Raw genomic sequence first — 21,659 nt, 5'->3', positions numbered from 1 at the left:
GGTAATGAACCAAAAAGAAGAGAATTGCTTGCCATGCTGAAAATTCTTGATGAGAGTCAAGAGAACAAGAGGTGGCTGTTGTCCTTAAACAAAATTGTTAGTATTGGAGTTTTTTCTTTTGCTTTCTGTCTTTAGAATATTGATATTATTTCCTATGATGCTCTGATTCATGTGTGAGTGGGAATGAGCATGCTAGTATTTGCTTGTACTTATTCTGAAACCTGTTTTCAGATGTAGGATAATGTGTTCGATTTGGGCACTTTGGGAAAGTCAAGGTTTGAAGAAACAGCTGACTGGATTTGCTAATTGTGTTATGTGCCTTGTATTTACAATTTTTTTGCAGAGATGGAAGTCATTTGTATGCTCATAAAAGATTTTGTATTTTTTTTTGCAGAAATGGTTTGAAAAGATGTGCAGTTTTGCCAGATTTTGCTGAGGTGTACAGCTTCATTTACTGCTTCCTGCTCCTCCTGCAAGTATTGGTTCAACTGAAGCTGCCATTTAATCTTCGAATTAAAATTTGGTACTGATATAGATAAAGTTTTTATTGTAACACCCCGAACCCGAAACCGACACCGGAGTCGAACACGAGGTGTTAACTGACTTTAACCCCTTATAAAATTTATTTTCCAGACACTGCCCAATCTGTGTACTAGTCGTTTTAAAAATCATATCTTGAGTTTCGTAACTCGAAAATCAGTTTCGTGATTTTTCCCAGAAACTAGACTCATGTTCCCATCTATGTATTTTTTTCTAGAATTTTTGGTCGGGCCAATTTGTACAGTTTATTAGTCAAAGTCTCCCATGTTGCAGGGGTCGACTACACTGACCTTTGCCCATAACGACCTGGATATCTCCCTGCACGGGGCTTCAATACTATGCCGTTTGTTTCTATGAAAACTAGACTCAGAGAGGAATCTGTACATATATGGTACGACCCCTAATTATCTCTGGTTAATTTATATTGAATTTCCAAGGTCGGAGCAGGGAATCCAGAAACCGTTCTGGCCCTGTCCCACAAAAATTTGATTATCTCTTAATATACTGCCCATATGATCTTTTCGTTACTTCCTCATGAAAACAGACTCATCGATCTTCGATTACATAATTTATTCATCAATTAATTCCACTCCTACTATTTTTAGTGATTTTTTTCAATCTCATGACACTGCTGCTGCCAGCATCTGTTACGAAAGTAACTAGGTCCATTTCATGCCTACCCTTGATCCAACTCAATCGAACATTCGTGCCATTTTCGCATGGCTTAAAGTTTACATGCCAAAGTTCAAACACAACGTAATAGCTTATACATGCCAAAATGTTCTTCTAAGCCAACTAAGAAGAAGGTACCAAAACTTGCTATCCGGTGTGATGACTTCGATGACGGCCTGACCCCGCAAAAATAGATGAGTCCAAGCAACCTATAATGGGTGACAAGGAAACACCGAGTGAGTTTGTAACTCAGTAAGTCATAAGCAATGCACTACCATCCATCAATAACATTATCACAAGAGGAAACAAAATGGAACGAGACAATTTACTCCATCCATACCGAACCATACCATAGTTCCTCCAACCTATCGATTCAATTTCATATCAATTCATGCATTCACATTCCATATACTCATCAATAGGACATTGAAGCATTTTCATAAATCAATTTATTTTCGTTACAATCAAACGACTAAATGGCCTTTCACCCATCCTACGATAAATTTTATGTACGTGACTTCAAGTATATTTGTCACATAGGTTCAAACTTACCGAGCTCAACACCAAGTATAAGCATAGTACCTATTAGCCATGTACTCAAGACACTTACCCGATCCGCTGTCCGCGATCGACTCAATAGTGTCGCACACATAGTGTCCATAATGATTCACGAATGTATATTGAGTCCGCACACTCAGTGCTATATAATCAACTCGCACACTTAGTGCTACGTAATCAAATCGCACACTTAGTGCTACATAGTCAAACTAGCACACTTAGTGCCGCATGGTCAATTCGCACACTTAGTGCATCATATTCATTTCGCACACTTAGTGCAACATAGTCAAATCGCACACTTAGTGCTGTACAATTTAATCCCGCGCACTTAGCGCCAATCTCATGGTCATAAATGGTTATACCCGCACGTTTAGTGCCAAGATCAACAACTCAGTACATCTTACCTCTTTTCTTTTCATTCAACAATTTCATCATCACATACGTACATGCATATATATATGTATATTTATTCGTTCCATTCAGCATCAATACATAAACATTATGACCATTTGAAATAATACGAACTACATGCTTAATGACTTACCTTGTGTTGGGTAAGACGGTTCCAACTCGGCTACTCAGTGATCTTTTCTTTGCCTTTATCTGATCTAGTTCCCTTTTGCTCTTGAGCTTAAGTTCGACAAAATTTAAAATAGTCATTAATCGACTATTCAAGTATTACTTTCAGAATAATATATATATTGATTTGACTTTCACACACATAGATTATAGTAAGCTTTATAATAATCAATAAATAACTCATTGGCAAATTTTCATTAATGTTTACAACAAAATCACATATTCACTACGAGCTGTTTTCCTGAGCAGTAGTCGCTAAATTGTTTATAACTGGAGCTACAAAACTCCAAATCACTAGCCGTTAATTTTCCCTGAATATAGACTCGTATATCTTCCATCCATAAAATTTTCAGAATTTTAGGCTTGGCCAATCAATACCAGATTTTTCTTAAAGTTTCCCCTGTTTCACTGTTTGACTATTCTGACCACTCTTCACTACGAATCAAATTTCTCATTTTACAGAATTCAAAATGTGTTGTAGTTGATCTCATTTGAAACTAGACTCATTAAGGAGTCTAAGCATATAAATTTTATCTTATAATCATTTTGTACAATTTATAATGATTTTCTAAAAACAGAACAGGGAATCTAGTAGTCATTTTGACTCAGCCCCACAATACTTCAAATATCTCAAGATCGGTAACTCTTTTGTTTTTATAGTTTCTTTTGTAAGAAAATAAACTCTTCAAGCTTTAATGGCATAATTCACTCAGCTTCTAATTCAACTCCTACAAATTATGGCGATTTTCCAAAATCACCTTACTGCTGCTGTCCCCGAACAGATTATTACCAAATCAAATACTAACATTAGCATTTCACCTTAATAGCTAGCTTACCAAGCCTTAATTTAACATATAATTCACACATATCACATTCAGCTATATATACATTTATCATATTTCCATTTCAGCATATATAGCTAACATTTATTCCAAAATTTTAATATCTAATTGCTTATAAACTTTCTTCGGATGTCGTCGACTAAATGATCGGCTACTCAACTACTTTCGATTTTCTCCGATCTAAATCCAATTCCTTGGTTTCTTGATCTTAACATATTCAAATAAATCTCATTTTAACATATTTTCATTCAATTTAGTCTAATAACGCATAAATGGGTAAATTACATTTTTACCCCTAATATTTCGCACTTTCACAATTTAGTCTTTATTCCACAAAACACAAAATACACAAAGTTTGGTCACACTCCTTAAGGGCCGAATCTTCCTAGTACCCATATAAGTCCATACATTTCATTTATTTCACCTTTGAGTCCTTCAAAAATTTATTTTTGTAATTTCGCCCTAACTACTCAAAATCACCTAAAACTTCAACACAAAACATATTAATCTTTAACATATCTTTCACTTGTCATCAACAACTATCAAAAAGCTCAAGCACTCATCAATGGCAAAACACAAAATCATCATCAATCCACAAAATTGAACCATGGGTTTTTAGAACTCAAGTCAACTACTAAAACATGCATGCATCTCAAGAACAACATCAAACATACCTTAGTCTAGCAAACCACCATAGCCGATTTTCTCTAGCTCTTCCCCTTCCTTTCTTTCCTCTATTCGGCCAAAGGTGTTCAAGAATGAACACATTTTTTTTTGTTTTCTTTCTTCAACTCACGGCAACAAGGGGGGGGTATGGATGAGACCATTTTTTTTTTCATCACCCTTCCTTTCATTGTTTAATTACCATGCTCTTTATTTTATTTTTCTTAGCATACATCACTAGCATAACATGTTGGTGACATGTTTCCACCCATAGCATGGCCAGCCACTATGCTTTAATTTGGCTAATTTGACATGCAAGGACAAACACTTTCCCACATATATTAATGGGCCACTTGAACACTTGCCTAGCATATTTCCAAATTGTCTCACCTAAGTCCCTACTAATAAATTCCACATACACTGACCAAATTAAAGTATGGAACTATCACACAAGCATTTACGCACATCATAAACACAGAATATAATCTTTAATTATTTATAAGACTCGGTTTTGTGGTCCCGAAACCACTTCCCGACTAGGGTCAATTTTGGGCTGTCACATTTATATTTGCTTAAACTGAAATATATTTGGTGCTACTCTTATAATCTTACATCTGTTCTAGGTACTATCGAGCACCTGAAATAATATTTGGTGCAACTAAATACACCACAGCCATTGACATTTGTTCTAGGTATGTATAGGCCGTTTAGTTGCTAAATTTTTTTCCTTATTTCTATGCATTTTCACTTTAAATTACTTAACAAATATTACTTTTTGGACTCCAGCCTCTGTTTGCTGGTGAGAGTGGAGTAGACCAAGTACGTTTTATTAAGGTACGTTTTAAATATTTTAAAGATTCAAAGTATATAGGTTGGAAACCTGACCTTATAGTATTAATTATTTGAAGTATGAATAAGTATGAATTAATTTTATTACCATATATGTAGCTTGCTTGTCCATTATAATTACAACAATAGCTGACCTTCTCTCCAACCTTATTTTAAATATTTTAAAGAATCAAAATATATAGGCTGGAAACTTGACGGGTTGCCTTATATCGAGCTGCAAGATATAATGAATCCTCCCTAGGTGTAACAACGCCACGTATGATGAATCTTAAAAAATTCAAAAAGAATTGAAAAAAGTTCTATCGCTATTGAATATTTATATAACCTTAATTTATTTCCAATTTACTTATAAAAATTAAACTACGATTCTTTCTTGATATTATTATATTCAAATTACTATTTTGTTATATTAAACATGTTTGATTTTAATATTTAATATTTTTAAATGTCTTTAAAAGTTATAACTAATTTTTATCAAAATAGTATTAATTATTATTTGAAGTATGAATAAGTATGAATAAGTTTTTATATTTTGGTTCAACTTAATTATTATTTGATTCAACTTAAGTATGAATTAATTTTATTACCATATTGTAGCTTGCTTGTCCATTCCTTATTTTAAATATTTTAAAGATTCAAAGTATATAGGCTGGAAACCTGACGGGTTGCCTTATATCGAGCTGCAAGATATAATGGATCCTCCCTAGGTGTAACAACGCCACGTATGATGAATCTTAAAAAATTCAAAAAGAATTGAAAAAAGTTCTATCGCTATTGAATATTTATATAACCTTAATTTATTTCCAATTTACTTATAAAAATTAAACTACGATTCTTTCTTGATATTATTATATTCAAATTACTATTTTGTTATATTAAACATGTTTAATTTTAATATTTAATAAGATTTCCAAAAATTACTATTTTGTTATATTAATAAGATTTCCAAAAGGTTCTATGGAGCTTATAAATAATTCTATCGACCTTAAAAAAGAATTAAAAATTTCAACGACTGAATGGCCAATTATAAATTATTTTATCAACATAACAATATTGATCATTGTTTAAATATATTATAACTAATTTTTATCAAAATAGTATTAATATTGATCATTACTTAAATAAATTACATAACTCACATAACGTACATAACAACTTACATAACTTAACTAATACATGTAGTTTAATCTAATAATTTCCTTAAAAGCATATAGTTTAAAAGTTCAAATTTCATAACTTACATAATCTACATAACTTACATAAAACATAAATATATACCATATCAAGACTTACATAATAAACAACTTACCCGTGAAACTTATTGCCAACTTTAGACTTCAACAACTACGAAATGGATAGGACTTGGATGAATTTCTCAAGGGCAAGCAACGAGTATCAAAATGGAGTGCAATCTTTTTTAGATTTTGCATTTCACAATTCAAGCCAAGAGAATATAATTCTTTGCCCGTGTAAGAAGTGTGGCAATATCTATTGGCATTATCGTGAAGTTGTTTACGAACAGCTAATTGTTGATGGCTTCATTCGGGGGTATAAAAAATGGATTTTCCATAGAGAGTGTACACCTAGTGGAGCCTCTTCGACGATTAATCCGGGTTATCCTTATAGTGGTTACCGTCAGCATGTTAGAGAAGATGACATGGAAGGTATGATGCGGGATGCATTTAATATGCGGAGTGAAAGTTTCCAATCCTTTCCACCAAACTATGTTGCATCTGATGATTATAATATCGGTGGGAATACTTTTATGGAAACGAGAAGAAGTGTACCGGATGAACAACCGAATGAAGAAGCGGCGAAGTTCTACACTTTACTTGGTGAAATGAATAAAGAACTTTATGAGGGATCAAAATTTTTGAAAATATCATTCTATATTCACCTTTTCCACTTAAAATGTTTGGGAGGGTGGACCGGAAACTCTTTGACAATGCTGTTAGAGCTTTTGAGAGAAATGTTCCCGTTTGCAAAAATCCCTCAATCATGTAAATACATGAAGAAAGTGATAAAAGATTTGGGCCTTGGGTACAACAAAATTCATAGTTGCCCAAATGATTGCATGTTGTATTGGGGTGATCGGAGAAATCAACAGTCTTGTCATGTTTGCGGTAAATCTCGTTGGATGAATAGAGATGCAGAAGATGTTAATGAGGATGAATATGGGCCATAGTCAAGAAGGAAGCCGAACAAGATTTTGCGATATTTCCCGCTAATCCCAAGGCTTCAAAGGCTATTCATGTCGTCAAAGACAGTTGAGTTTATGACGTGGCATCATGATCAACGAACGAATGATGGATTATTAAGGCATCCTGCAGATTCTTTTGCATTCAAATCATTTGACAATAAATTTCCAAGCTTTGCAAGTGATCCTCGGAGTGTAAGGCTCGGGTTAGCATCTGACGGATTTAATCCTTTTAAAATCATGAGTACGTCGTACAGTACTTGGCCTATGGTCCTTGTTCCTTATAATTTGCCTCCATGGCTCTGCATGAAGCAATCTTCTTTGATATTATCTATGATTATCCCCAGAGAGAAAGGCCTTGGAAATGATATTGACATATATCTACAGCCACTTATTGAAGAGTTAAAACAATTATGGGCGGGTGTTGTGATAGCCCTAAATTGACTCTAGTCGGAAAGCGGTTTCGGGACCGTTAAACCGAATCAATGAAGTATTTGAATATAATATTTATTGTCTAAAATATGTGGATATGAATGTGTGAAAGTTTTAAGCTTCGATTTAGTCGATTGCATGTGAATTTAGTTAATAGGACTTAGGTATGACACTTTTGAAATGTGATAGATTAATCTATAAGGATCTAATAGTGCATGATGTCAAAAAAGAGGGTACTTGCACGTCAAATTAGCCAAATCTTGGATAGTGGCCGGCCATGGTATGGGCTATTAATGGTAATATGTATTTTTCTATTAACATTTTTTTTGTTATTAAATAAAATAATGAATTAAGAATAATAAAACATGAGGTGAGTGGGAGGAGAAACCAAAGTTGTTTCATCCTTGCTCCTCTACTGCCGTGACTTGAGGGAGGAAGAAGAAAAGAATTCTCTTACTTCATGTTCGGTTGGTTGATGATTAGGAAGAGGTATGTTTGATGTTATTCCATGAAATTCATGCATATTTTTAGTTGTTAGTTTGAATTCTACCTAGCCCATGGTTTAAATCTTTACTATTTGATGGAGATGATACTCGGCCATGGATGTTGTCTTTCTTGGTTGGTGTTTGATGTTGTGTTGATGAGGTATGAAGATGATAGAGTTTGAGTGCTTAATAAAAAGGATTGGATGTGACTGTGTGGGAGAATTTGAAAAGGATGGGTCTTAGCAACTTCATGAAGTGTTCGGCCATGGTGCTAAAATGTTGTATTGTGTTTAAACTTAGAATTTTTAGTATATGGTTAGTATAGGTATGGATAACCGAATATGAGAGCATGAATAGATGAAGAGTTTTGTAATTACAAAAAAATGGGTTAATTGATATGTGGTAAATGTTAAGTGTTAAATGAAATGGAAATGATATCATATTGGAATATGTATACTCGACCACATGAATGAATACATAGATTGGTGTTGCATATATTCGGCTATAGGTAAGCATATTGATGATTCTATCTTGACTTAGATAATCGGCTAAAGGAGAATATTAGCTAATATGTTGAATTTGATTCATGATTTCATATATATGACTCTAATGTCTAATATATATATGGGCTAAGTACCTTGAATTTCTCTTGATGTTCAAGATGATTAAATCAATTTATTTGTTAAATTAAGCTCAAGAGCAAAGGGGAACTAAATCCGATAAAGGAAAGGAAAAAGTAATTGAATAGCCGTTGAAGTCGTTCGACAACATCCGAGGTAAGTTTTCGAGTAATGGAACTTAGTTTATGATTTGATTAAGTCATGACATATAGCATAACAAATAAACGGAGATATAATGATTCTACTTGAATTATATATTGAGGTGATTAGTTTATACTTATGACGGGGCCGAATACGTATAGAGATCATGTTAATAAGCAAATCAAAATCATGCTATTTGTATGTGGCTATTGAGCCGAAAATGGTAATGGTTGATAAGTGTCTTGTGTTTGAATTCTAGTTATGAAAATGAAATATAGATGTGTCATGATTTATTGATATATGTGCATGATTATTCGGATGATATCCGGGCTAAGTCCCGAAGGCATTTGTACTAGTGACCATATCCGGGCTAAGTCCCGAAGGCATTTGTGCTAGTGACTATATCCGGGCGAAGTCCCGAAGGCATTTGTGCGAGTAGTTGCTATACCCGAGCTAAGTCCCAAAGGCATTTGTGCTAGTGACTATATCCGGGCTAAGACCCGAAGGCATGTGTGCGAGTTGCTATATCCGGCTAAATCCCGAAGGTACTTGGGTTTGGAAGTGAACGATCTTGCTATAATAATTTCAAATAATACGCTCATAAAATCCAAACGATAAGGTATGTTTCGTATATGCATCGGAAAGGTTGATTCCTTTTAAATAGTATTCGCTCAATTGATTAACGAACTTCCGGCCTCTAGTTAGGTTTGATTCCCTGTGTTTGAATATAATGGTTGAAGCGTGAAGTAAGTATGATTTTGAGAACATGGATATATGCAAATATTCATTTAGTCATATGAACGCTATACTTTGGTCGTAAATAATTTCATTACTCAAACTTACTAAGCATTAAATGCTTATTCTATTTCTTTTTATAGATTTTGTTCGTCAGCTATCGGACTTGGGATTGTCAAATTCGATGTCATCCACACTATCTAAGCCCTTTTGGTGCCTTTTTAATTGAACTTCGATAGTGGCATGTATGGGACTGACCTTTGTTGTTAATTAAGTACCTTTTGGTAATGTATATATATTCGGATGGCCATGCGAAAATGGCTTATATATTTTGAGCGTAGCGTTATAATCATTTTGTGTATATATATATGGTTATTGAGAGGTGTGGAAATGCTTGGCAATGATTAGCCATTGGAATGGTTAATCACGATCATATTTGGTGCTATGTATGTCAAATGGCTAGTTGAATCATGGAAACTATGAAATAGGTGAGATTTACCTTAAAGTAGATGCTGACAGCAGAGTGGTGTGAGTTTGAAAAATCACTAAAAATAGTAGAAATGTAATTAAATAATGAATAAATTATGTAATCGAATCTTGATGAGTCTAGTTTCACATGGAAGAAACGAAACGACCATATGAGCCGAATTTTATGAGATGTTTAAGTTTTTGTGAAATAGGGCCAAAGCGATTTCTGGATCCCCTGTTCTGACTTTGGAAATTAACCATAAATTAACCAGAGATAATTAGAAGTCATGCTTTATATGTAAAGATTCCTTTCTGAGTCTAGTTTCATTAGAAACAAACGGCATGAGTATTGAAGCCCTGTATAGGGAGATATCTAAGTCGTAATGCATGAAGGTCAGAGTAGTCAAACCCTGAATCAGGGGAGACTTTTACTAATAAACTGTACTAATTGGCCCAACCAAAAATTCTAGAAAAAAATTTACAGATGGATATATGAGTTAGTTTCAGGAAAAATTTACGAAAGAACTCGAGATATGATTTTTAAAGTGACTGTGATGCAGTTAGCCAGCTTGTCTGGAAATTTTAAAATGAACTATGTAAGTAAATGAATTAAGTCCGTTTACACCTCGCGTTCAACTCCGGAAACGGTCTCGGGCTCGGGGCGTTACAATTTTATTGGTATCAGAGCTACGGTTTAGTCGATTCTAGGACTACCGTAATACGTCCGGGTCTATCTATACATGCCATTATGTGTTTATTTGATAGTGTGGAGATTTCTGACAGTTAAAAATGTGTTTATTTATAGTAATGGATCCCGATCCCAACCGAGCGGTAGCTTATGATCTTGAGAGTGTAGCGCCTGCTCCCGCACAAGGGACAGCACCGAGGGACTCTCAACCTATTGCTAGTAATTAGAATGATGAAGCTAGACAGGCTTTTTATAGCGTGATGAACGATTGGTTCAATCAGTATATTCGAACTAATACGGCTGTTCCACAACCTCCATTCCCGACTAATACAGCCCCCACACCTGCGATACCTCCGGTAACTGACCAGATGAGGTTAAATAAGCCCCCAGTTGACAGAATCTGAAAACACGGGGCTACTGAATTTAAAGCTACAGATAGCGATGATGCCGAGCAAGCTGAATTTTGGTTGGACAACACTATTCGGGTACTTGATGAACTATCTTGCACACCTGATGAATGCCTAAAGTGTACGATCTCCTTGCTACGTGATTCTGCCTACTATTGGTGGAATACGTTGATTTCTGTTGTGCCCAGAGAGTAAGTAACTTGGGAGTTTTTCCAAACCGAGTTTCGAAAAAAGTACATCAGCCAGAGGTTCATTGATCAAAAACGAAAAGAATTTCTTGAACTTAAACAAGGTTCCATGTCGGTTACTGACTATGAACGAAAGTTTGTAAGGCTTAGCCGGTACGCGCGAGAATGCATTTCTTCGAAGCTGTAATGTGTAAACGTTTCGAAGATGGACTGAACGATGATATAAAGCTGTATGTTGGCATTTTAGAAATCAGAGAATTTGTGGTACTTGTCGAACGAGCTTGCAAAGCCTAAGAGCTCAATAAGGAGAAAAGAAAAGCTGATATGGGAGCAAAGGAGTTTTGTAGGAGATCTTCGGGGAAGCCCTTTCAACAGTCATCGAAGAAATTTAGAGATGATTTAGGCCTATCTAAAGACACTTCGGGCTTTTCTAGACGAGATCGTGATCGACCCCCTGTGAGTACACGAGTCACTTCGGTTGCCAGTGTTGGAAATGATCGTCGAGACAGAACAGAGTGCCAATATTGTGGTAAATGGCATTCGGGGAGTTGTAGATTCCATGACCGCTCCTGTTATAAGTGCGGATCAGCTGACCACTTTATCAAGGATTGCCCGAGACTGTCCGAACAAAATGTAAATCAGAGTTTGAAACCGGGTGCTACTACTGCTCGAGGTAGACCATCTAAAAATGTGGGGAATGCTAGCGGTGGTCCAAGAGGATCTAGAGATGTTACCACTAGATCTGAGGCTCGTGCTCCTGCTAGAGCTTATGCTATACGCGCACGCGAGGATGCTTCTTCGCCAGATGTTATTACCGGTACTTTCACTCTCTTTGATACTAATGTGATTGCTTTGATTGACCCTGGGTCTACTCATTCTTATGTATGTGAGACTTTAGCATCCAGTAAGACTTTACCTGTTGAGTCTACTGAGTTCGTAATTCGAGTGTCGAATCCCTTGGGTCTTTATGTGCTTGTCAAAAAAGTACGTAAGAAATGTCCCTTAATAATCCGAGGCTCCTGTTTTCCGGCTAACTTGATGCTTTTACCGTTTGATGAATTTGATGTTATTCTCGGTTTGGATTGGTTGAGCGTACATGATGCAGTTGTGAATTGCAAAAGTAAGACTATTGATTTGAGGTGTGCAAATGATGAGATAATCCGAGTTGAGTCTACTGTTTTGAATGGATTACCAACAATAATATCCTCGATGTTAGCTCAAAAATATGTGAGAAAGGGGTGTGAAGCGTACCTTGCATACGTACTTGATAATAAAGAGTCAGAAAAGAAACTTGAATCGGTACCAGTGGTTTGTGAATATCCGGATGTTTTTCCCGAAGAATTACCGGGGTTACCACCTGTTCGGGAGGTAGAGTTTGGCATCGAACTTGTACCTGGGACTACACCGATTTCGATAGCTCCGTATCGTATGGCACCAACGGAATTAAAGGAATTGAAAACTCAGTTGCAAGAGTTGATGGATAGAGGTTTCGCTCGACCGAGTTTCTCACCTTGGGGTGTACCAGTATTGTTTGTGAAAAAGAAGGACGGAACCATGAGGTTGTGCATCGACTATCGTTAGCTGAATAAAGTGACAATAAAGAATAAATATCCGTTACCGCGTATTGATGATTTGTTTGATCAACTAAAGGGAGCCTCAGTGTTTTCAAAGATAGATTTGAGATCGGGTTATTATCAGTTGCGAATTCGAGATTCGGATATACCCAAAACTACTTTCAGAACGAGATACGGTCACTACGAGTTCTTAGTGATGCCGTTTGGGCTCACTAATGCCCCTGCGGTATTTATGGATTTGATGAATCAGATCTTCAGACCGTATTTGGATCGGTTTGTAGTCGTGTTTATCGATGATATTTTGGTCTATTCGAGAAATGAAACCAATCATGCTGAACACTTGGGATTAGTGTTGCAAATTTTACGGGATAAGAAGTTATATGCTAAGTTCAGTAAGTGTGAGTTCTGGTTAAGAGAGGTTAGCTTCTTGGGTCATGTGGTATCTGCATCGGGTATTTGAGTTGATCCGAGCAAAATTTCAGCCATACTTAACTGGAAGCCTCCGAGAAATATTACTGAGGTTCGAAGCTTTTTGGGACTTGCCGGTTACTACAGACGGTTCGTAAAGGGTTTCTCGATGATAGCCACACCCATAGCGAAACTACTTCAGAAAGATGTTAAGTTTGAATGGACAGAAAAATGTCAGAAAAGTTTCGATCAATTGAAGACTCATTTGACTGAAGCTCCAGTACTAGTGCAACCCGAATCAGGCAAGGAGTTTGTCATTTACAGTGATGCATCCTTACTTGGGTTGGGTTGTGTATTGATGCAAGAAAGTCGAGTTGTAGCTTATGCGTCGAGACAATTGAAGCCACATGAGAAAAATTATCCAACCCATGATCTCGAACTGGCTGCCATCGTATTCGCTTTGAAAATATGGCGACATTACTTATTTGGTGAGAAGTGCCATGTATATTCGGATCACAAAAGTCTCAAATATTTGATGACTCAAAGAGACTTGAATCTGCGACAAAGACGTTGGCTTGAGTTGTTGAAAGATTATGAGCTCGTCATTGACTATCACCCGGAAAAGGCTAATGTGGTTGCGGATGCTTTAAGTCGTAAATCACTGTTTGCTTTACGAGCGATGAATGTACACTTGTCTGTTCTATCCGACAATGTGTTAGTAGCAGAATTAAAGGCCAAACCATTGTTGATTCATCAAATTCGTGAAGCTCAGAAAGTCGATGATGAATTGGTTGCAAAGCGGGCTGAATGTGTTTCGAATATGGAATCAGAGTTTCAAATCGATGATGACGATTGTTTGAGGTTCAGAAGTCGTTTGTGCGTTCCAAGAAATTCAGAACTTATTTCGACAATTCTGAACGAAGCTCATTGTAGCCGGATGTCAATTCACCCGGGGAGTACGAAAATGTACAACGATCTGAGACGTCAGTTTTGGTGGCATGGTATGAAACGAGATATTTTCGATTTTGTTTCGAAGTGTTTAATATGTCAACAAGTGAAAGCGGAACATCAAGTGCCTACAGGTTTACTTCAGCCGATCATGATACCTGAATGGAAATGGGATCGAGTCACGATGGATTTTGTATCTGGGTTGCCATTGTCGGCAAGTAAGAAAGACGCGATTTGGGTTGTTGTTGATAGACTGACTAAGTCGACTCATTTTATTCCCATACGTACGGATTTTCACTGGATAAACTAGCTGAATTGTATGTTTATCAGATTGTGAGATTACACGGGGTACCTATTTCTATTGTGTCGGATAGAGATCCGAGATTCACCTCGCGATTTTGGAAGAAATTGCAAGAAGCTTTGGGTACCAAGTTGCATTTAAGCACCGCTTTTCATCCACAAACTGATGGTCAATCCGAGCGGATAATTCAGATACTCGAGAATATGTTGAGATGTTGCATCCTTGAGTTTAGTGGTTCATGGGAGCAGTATTTACCTTTGATTGAATTCACCTACAACAATAGTTTTCAATCAAGTATTAAGATGGCACCTTACGAGGCTTTGTACGGTCGTAAATGCCGTACACCATTGTATTGGACCGAGCTCGGTGAAAGTAAAATTTTCGGAGTTGATTTGATTAAAGATGCTGAGCAGAAAGTAAAAATAATTCGTGAAAGTCTGAAGGCAGCATCAGATCGTCAAAAGTCGTACGCGGATTTAAAACGAAGAGACATTGAGTATCAGGTGGGAGACAAAGTGTTTCTTAAAGTTTCACCTTGGAAAAAGATACTCAGATTTGGCCGTAAGGGCAAACTGAGTCCGAGGTTCATAGGGCCGTATGAAATATCCGAACGAGTTGGTCCAGTGGCATATAGATTGATTTTACCCCCTGATCTCGAAAAGATTCACAACGTTTTTCATGTTTCGATGCTTCGACGTTACAGATCCGATCCTTCGCACGTAATAAATCCCTCCGAGGTTGAAATTCAAGCCGATATGAGTTATGAAGAAGAACCGATTCGTATCCTAGCTCGTGAAGTGAAAGAGTTGCGAAACAAAAGGGTTCCGTTAGTAAAGGTGTTATGGCTCAAACACGGGATCGAAGAAGCTACTTGGGAAACCAAGAACTCTATGAAAGAACAATACCCAAACCTATTTACCGGTAAGATTTTCGGGGATGAAAATTTCTTAAGTGCAGGAGAATTGTGACAGCCCTAAATTGACCCTAGTCGGAAAGCGGTTTCGGGACCGTTAAACCGAATCACTGAAGTATTTGAATATAATATTTATTGTCTAAAATATGTGGATATGAATGTGTGAAAGTTTTAAGCTTCGATTTAGTCGATTGCATGTGAATTTAGTTAATAGGACTTAGGTATGACACTTTTGAAATGTGATAGGTTAATCTATAAGGATCTAATAGTGCATGATGTCAAAAAAGAGGATACTTGCATGTCAAATTAGCCAAATATTGGATAGTGGCCGGCCATGGTATGGGCTATTAATGGTAATATGTATTTTTCTATTAACATTTTTTTTGTTACAAAATAAAATAATGAATTAAGAATAATAAAACATGAGGTGAGTGGGAGGAGAAACCAAAGTTGTTTCATCCTTGCTCCTCCATTGCCGTGACTTGAGGGAGGAAGAAGAAAAGAATTCTCTTACTTCATGTTCGGTTGGTTGATGATTAGGAAGAGGTATGTTTGATGTTATTCCATGAAATTCATGCATATTTTTAGTTGTTAGTTTGAATTCTACCTAGCCCATGGTTTAAATATTTGCTATTTGATGGAGATGATACTCGGCCATGGATGTTGTCTTTCTTGGTTGGTGTTTGATGTTGTGTTGATGAGGTATGAAGATGATAGAGTTTGAGTGCTTAATAAAAAGGATTGGATATGAGTGTGTGGGAGAATTTGAAAAGGATGGGTCTTAGAAACTTCATGAAGTGTTCGGCCATGGTGCTAAAATATTGTATTGTGTTTAAACTTAGAATTTTTAGTATATGGTTAGTATAGGTATGGATAACCGAATATGAGAGCATGAATAGATGAAGAGTTTTGTAATTATAAAAAAATGGGTTAATTGATATGTGGTAAATGTTAAGTGTTAAATGAAATGGAAATAATATCATATTGGAATATGTATACTCGACCACATGAATGAATACATAGATTGGTGTTGCATATATTCGGCTATAGGTAAGCATATTGATGATTCTATCTTGACTTAGATAATCGGCTAAAGGAGAATATTAGCTAATATGTTGAATTTGATTCATGATTTCATATATATGACTCTAATGCCTAATATATATATGGGCTAAGTACCTTGAATTTCTCTTGATGTTCAAGATGATTAAATCAATTTATTTGTTAAATTAAGCTCAAGAGCAAAGGGGAACTAAATCCGATAAAGGAAAGGAAAAAGTAATTGAATAGCCGTTGAAGTCGTTCGACAACATCCGAGGTAAGTTTTCGAGTAATGGAACTTAGTTTATGATTTGATTAAGTCATGACATATAGCATAACAAATAAACGGAGATATAATGATTCTACTTGAATTATATATTGAGGTGATTAGTTTATACTTATGACGGGCAGCCGAATACGTATAGAGATCATGTTAATAAGCAAATCAAAATCATGCTCTTTGTATGTGGCTATTGAGCCGAAAATGGTAATGGTTGATAAGTGTCTTGTGTTTGAATTCTAGTTATGAAAATGAAATATAGATGTGTCATGATTTATTGATATATGTGCATGATTATTCGGATGATATCTGGGCTAAGTCCCGAAGGCATTTGTGCTAGTGACCATATCCAGGCTAAGTCCCGAAGGCATTTGTGCTAGTGACTATATCCGGGCGAAGTCCCGAAGGCATTTGTACGAGTAGTTGCTATACCCGGGCTAAGTCCCGAAGGCATTTGTGCTAGTGACTATATCCGGGCTAAGACCCGAAGGCATGTGTGCGAGTTGCTATATCCGGCTAAATCCCGAATGTACTTGGGTTTGGAAGTGAGCGATCTTGCTGTAATAATTTCAAATAATACGCTCATAAAATCCAAACGATAAGGTATGTTTCGTATATGCATCGGAAAGGTTGATTCCTTTTAAATAGTATTCGCTCAATTGATTAACGAACTTCCGGCCTCTAGTTAGGTTTGATTCCCTGTGTATGAATATAATGGTTGAAGCGTGAAGTAAGTATGATTTTGAGAACATGCATATATGCAAATATTCATTTAGTCATATGAACGCTATACTTTGGTCGTAAATAATTTCATTACTCAAACTTACTAAGCATTAAATGCTTATTCTATTTCTTTTTATAGATTTTGTTCGTCAGCTATCGGACTCGGGATTGTCAAAGTCGAAGTCGTCCACACTATCTAAGCCCTTTTGGTACCTTTTTAGTTGAACTTCGATAGTGGCATGTATGGGACTGACCTTTGTTGTTAATTAAGTACCTTTTGGTAATGTATATATATTCGGATGGCCATGCGAAAATGGCTTATATATTTTGAGCGTAGCGTTATAATCATTTTGTGTATATATATATATGGTTATTAAGAGGTGTGGAAATGCTTGGCAATGATTAGCCATTGGAATGGTTAATCACGATCATATTTGGTGCTATGTATGTCAAAGGCTAGTTGAATCATGGAAACTATGAAATAGGTGAGATTTACCTTAAAGTAGATGCTGACAGCAGAGTGGTGTGAGTTTGAAAAATCACTAAAAATAGTAGAAATGTAATTAAATAATGAATAAATTATGTAATCGAATCTTGATGAGTCTAGTTTCACATGGAAGAAATGAAACTACCATATGAGCCGAATTTTATGAGATGTTTAAGTTTTTGTGAAATAGGGCCAGAGCGATTTCTGGATCCCTTGTTCTGACTTTGGAAATTCACCATAAATTAACCAGAGATAATTAGAAGTCATGCTTTATATGTACAGATTCCTTTCTGCGTCTAGTTTCATTAGAAACAAACGGCATAAGTATTGAAGGCAGGAGATATCTAAGTCGTAATGCATGAAGGTCAGAGTAGTCGAACCCTGAATCAAGGGAGACTTTAACTAATAAACTGTACTAATTGGCCCGACCAAAAATTCTAGAAAAAAATTTACAGATGGATATATGAGTCTAGTTTCAGGAAAAATTTACGGAATCAGTTTTAGAGTTTTGGAACTCAAGATATGATTTTTAAAGTTACTGTGATGCAGTTAGCCAGCTTGTCCGGAAATTTTAAAATGAACTGTGTAAGTAAATGAATTAAGTCCGTTAACACCTCACGTTCGACTCTGGCAACGGTCTCGGGCTCGGGGCGTTACAGGTGTTGAGACGTATGATGTATTGAGAAAGGAGAACTTTTACCTACGTGCTGCTTTGATGTGGACAAATAATGATTTCCCGGCATATGCGAATTTATCGGGTTGGAGTACCAAAGGACGTTATGCTTGTCCTTGTTGTGCTGCTCAAACGTGTTCACAGTGGTTATATAATGGGAAGAAGTTCTGTTATATGGGGCATCGTCGGTGGTTAGATGAAAATCATAGATATAGATTTCAAAAGGCTTTATTTGACGGTACTGAAGAGTTGAAAAAAGCTCCTTAGCAGACCATTGGATCTGAAATCTTATTCATGTTAAAAGATCTGGATTTCAATTACGGGAAGCTGAATCAACCATCTAACAGGCAAACAAATAGATGATCGAGGGATGAATCTGATGATGAATCTGACGAGGAGGATGACCCTAATGAGGCAGACTTGTGGAAGAAAAGAAGTATTTTTTTTGAGTTGCCTTATTGGGAGCATCACATATTACGCCACAATCTTGATGTGATGCATATTGAGAAGAATTTCTGCGAGAACATCATCCGGACAATTTTGAACGTCGATGGTAAATCAAAAGATAATCTTCAAAGTCGACTTGATTTAGTTCACATGGGAATTAGGCGTGATCTTCATCCCCAAGTACTTCCTAATGGAAAATATTGGTTGCCGCCTACAATTTTTGCAATGTCAAAGGAAGAGAAAGAAATGTTCTGCACGGTGTTGAAGAATATAAAGGTTCCGGATGCGTATTCATCAAATATATCTCGATGTGTAAGTTTTAAAAATCGAAGAATATATTCATTAAAATCACATGACTATCACATCCTGATGCAAGATCTACTTCCAGTTGCTTTACGGTGCTGTATGTCAAAGAAGGTAACATCCTGTATAATTGAGCTGTCCAATATAATGAAAGCAATTTGTGGCAAAGTTCTGAATGTTGAAGAAATTGAAAAAGTACAAGATCGAGCCTCTTTGACATTATGCAATTTGGAGAAGATCTTTCCACCTTCCTTCTTCACTATTATGGTGCACCTTGTCATTCATCTCCCTCGTGAAGCAATAATTGGTGGGCCGGTTTTCTATCGTTGGATGTATCTAATTGAAAGGTGCTAATTTATTTCAAAGGCATTCACCTTTATACCTATAGTTACCAGTTTTGATAATGTTGTATATGGTGTTTAGGTTCCTAAGCAAATTGAAGTCTTATTGCTGTAACAAGCGTTATCCGGAAGGATCAATTGCTGAAGGCTACTTGGCAGAGGAGTGTATGACATTCTGTTCTAGATATTTAGATGTTGAAACAAGATTGAATAGACCAAGTAGAAATGCCGGACTTAATGATCCTAACTTGGACAAAACTTATTTATTTCAAAGTTATGGAGAACCAATCGGCAAAGCTGAAATTGTAGAATTAGATGATCAATCTTGGATACAAGCACATAGATATGTTCTTTTCCAACACGATGCACTTGAACAATTACGCAAGTAAGTTCTAGAATATGATAAATATTCTTCTTTTTTTGATTTGTTTATTTTTTAACGAATTAAACATGTGTTTAACATAGTGAGTACAAACAAATCTTAAGATCTCATCCACGCTCACGAAGATTACAACATCGCAAGATTAATAGGTTATTCGCAGAATCTTTTCATGAATGGTTAAGCCAAACGGTATGCAACTCAACATTTTATTGACAAATAATAATGTTTTCTCATAACATTTATAATTACTCAATTTACTTTCGATTCAATAGGTTTGGAGTGGGAATGTCGTTAATGACGAAGTTAAATGGCTTTCCCAAGGTCCGAATCGAGTAGTAAAAAGATATAGTGGCTTCATCATGAATGGATTTAGATTTCATACCAAATATCGCGAGAGATTGAGGAGAACTCAAAATTGTGGAGTAGTTGTTAATTCTTTAATTACAAGTTACGTTAGTGCTAGGGACAGTAATCCTGTCGAGGGAAATGTGGAGTATTATGGACTTCTAACCGACATTATTGAGTTGGATTATTATGGAAAATGGAAAGTTGTCTTATTTAGATGTGATTGGGCTGATGCTAATACTGCTCGCGGAATTAAAAATGACCAGTTTGGTTTTACAATGGTGAATTTCTCTCGATTAATTCACACTGGAGAACATTTGATAGACGAGCCGTATGTATTTTCTTCTCAAGTTAAACAAGTTTTTTACTCGAAAGATCCAATTGATGAGGGTTGGTACGTTGTACTCCGAAACACCCCTAGAGACTTGTTTGACATGGGGAATGGAAGTAGAGATGACATCGGTGAAAGATCAGAAACTTTGCCTTTTCCAGAACAAGACTTAGATGAAAATATCCCTAGTACTAGTACACAATTTCAATGGGTTCGTCAGGATGTAGACGAAGATATTTACGATTTATGATGTAGTAAGATTTTATGATTTTTTATTTATATGTAATGTTACAATATTAACATTGGTCATGTTATATAATTTAACTATTTTATATTTACTATTGTTGTTATTTCTTACTAAAATTTTATCTATTTTATGTGTTGCAGGAAAAATGCCTAGAAGAAGATTAAGAGATCTTAGTATTTACAGAATACTACAAATTCGGAAGAAGTAAGTACTGAACAACAAACAGTTGTTGGATCTTCAAGCGTGCCGGAGACACTTGACGAGTCTGTGGAATTTCAAAGTAATGTTAAGTTTATTTTACAAATTGTATTAAATTTTATTACTAATTTATTTTTAAATTTCAATATAGTAATAATTTATTATTTTTCAGCTGAAAATGGTGGGGCGCGCAGAGGTCGAGGACGTACGCTCCTAACAGATTTATATAACTTAAATTCTGTCGAGCGTGTCAAAGTAACTAAAAATAGCCATGGTCAGCCTGTTGGACAAGAAGCTCGACTTTTAGCAGGCTATTTGGGCATTATAGCACGAAATGCCAATATGTTGCCCATCAACTACGAATCATGGCATAACATGCATGATAGCAATAAAAATCAAGCTCTCTCTAATATTAAGGTAACAAAACGTTAATGTAATTATAATACTTTTGTTTAAGTTTCATTTATATTTACTTCCTAAACTTGTGTTTTTTAGGATAGGTTTGCTTTAGAGGTCTCTGATGCCTATATCAAGAAGGCATTGGGTAAAAAATAGAGAGACAATAAAAGCATTTTGAAAAAAGAATATTTTAAAAAACCCATAAGCCTCGAAGAAAAATTGCAAAATGTCCCACCAGGAATGCTGAGGTACCA

General features: G+C 36.0%; 1 protein-coding gene and 1 long non-coding RNA gene across 2 annotated transcripts; both read left to right on the top strand.

Moving 5' to 3' along the window:
• The first annotated feature begins 406 nt into the window (after positions 1-406).
• LOC121230607 (uncharacterized) lies at positions 407-4,871 on the top strand. Its single transcript, XR_005928594.1, has 3 exons — positions 407-523; positions 4,478-4,546; positions 4,641-4,871. It is a non-coding gene; the product is annotated as an uncharacterized lncRNA (long non-coding RNA).
• Positions 4,872-7,118: 2,247 nt separating this feature from the next.
• Positions 7,119-18,775, top strand: LOC121230524 (uncharacterized). Its single transcript, XM_041115428.1, has 3 exons — positions 7,119-7,321; positions 18,399-18,650; positions 18,717-18,775. Exons 1-3 carry the CDS (start codon positions 7,141-7,143, stop codon positions 18,773-18,775), a joined length of 492 nt encoding a protein of 163 aa, XP_040971362.1. The 5' UTR covers positions 7,119-7,140.
• The last annotated feature ends 2,884 nt before the right edge of the window (positions 18,776-21,659 follow it).

The sequence above is a fragment of the Gossypium hirsutum genome, chromosome A06 (genome assembly GCF_007990345.1).
Source record: "Gossypium hirsutum isolate 1008001.06 chromosome A06, Gossypium_hirsutum_v2.1, whole genome shotgun sequence".
Classification (NCBI taxonomy): domain Eukaryota; kingdom Viridiplantae; phylum Streptophyta; class Magnoliopsida; order Malvales; family Malvaceae; genus Gossypium; species Gossypium hirsutum.
The sequence above is the reverse complement of the archived record's forward strand: the minus strand, read 5'-3'. Positions and strand labels throughout refer to the sequence as shown.

Bases quoted from the DNA above. Each gene is read 5' to 3' on its own strand.
- LOC121230524 (XM_041115428.1), top strand. From the start codon at position 7,141: ATGAGTACGTCGTACAGTACTTGGCCTATGGTCCTTGTTCCTTATAAT. The intron at 7,322-18,398 runs GTGTTGTGATAG...GGGGCGTTACAG, and splicing joins GTTAAAACAATTATGGGCGG to GTGTTGAGACGTATGATGTA. The intron at 18,651-18,716 runs GTACTGAAGAGT...TCATGTTAAAAG, and splicing joins TCAAAAGGCTTTATTTGACG to ATCTGGATTTCAATTACGGG.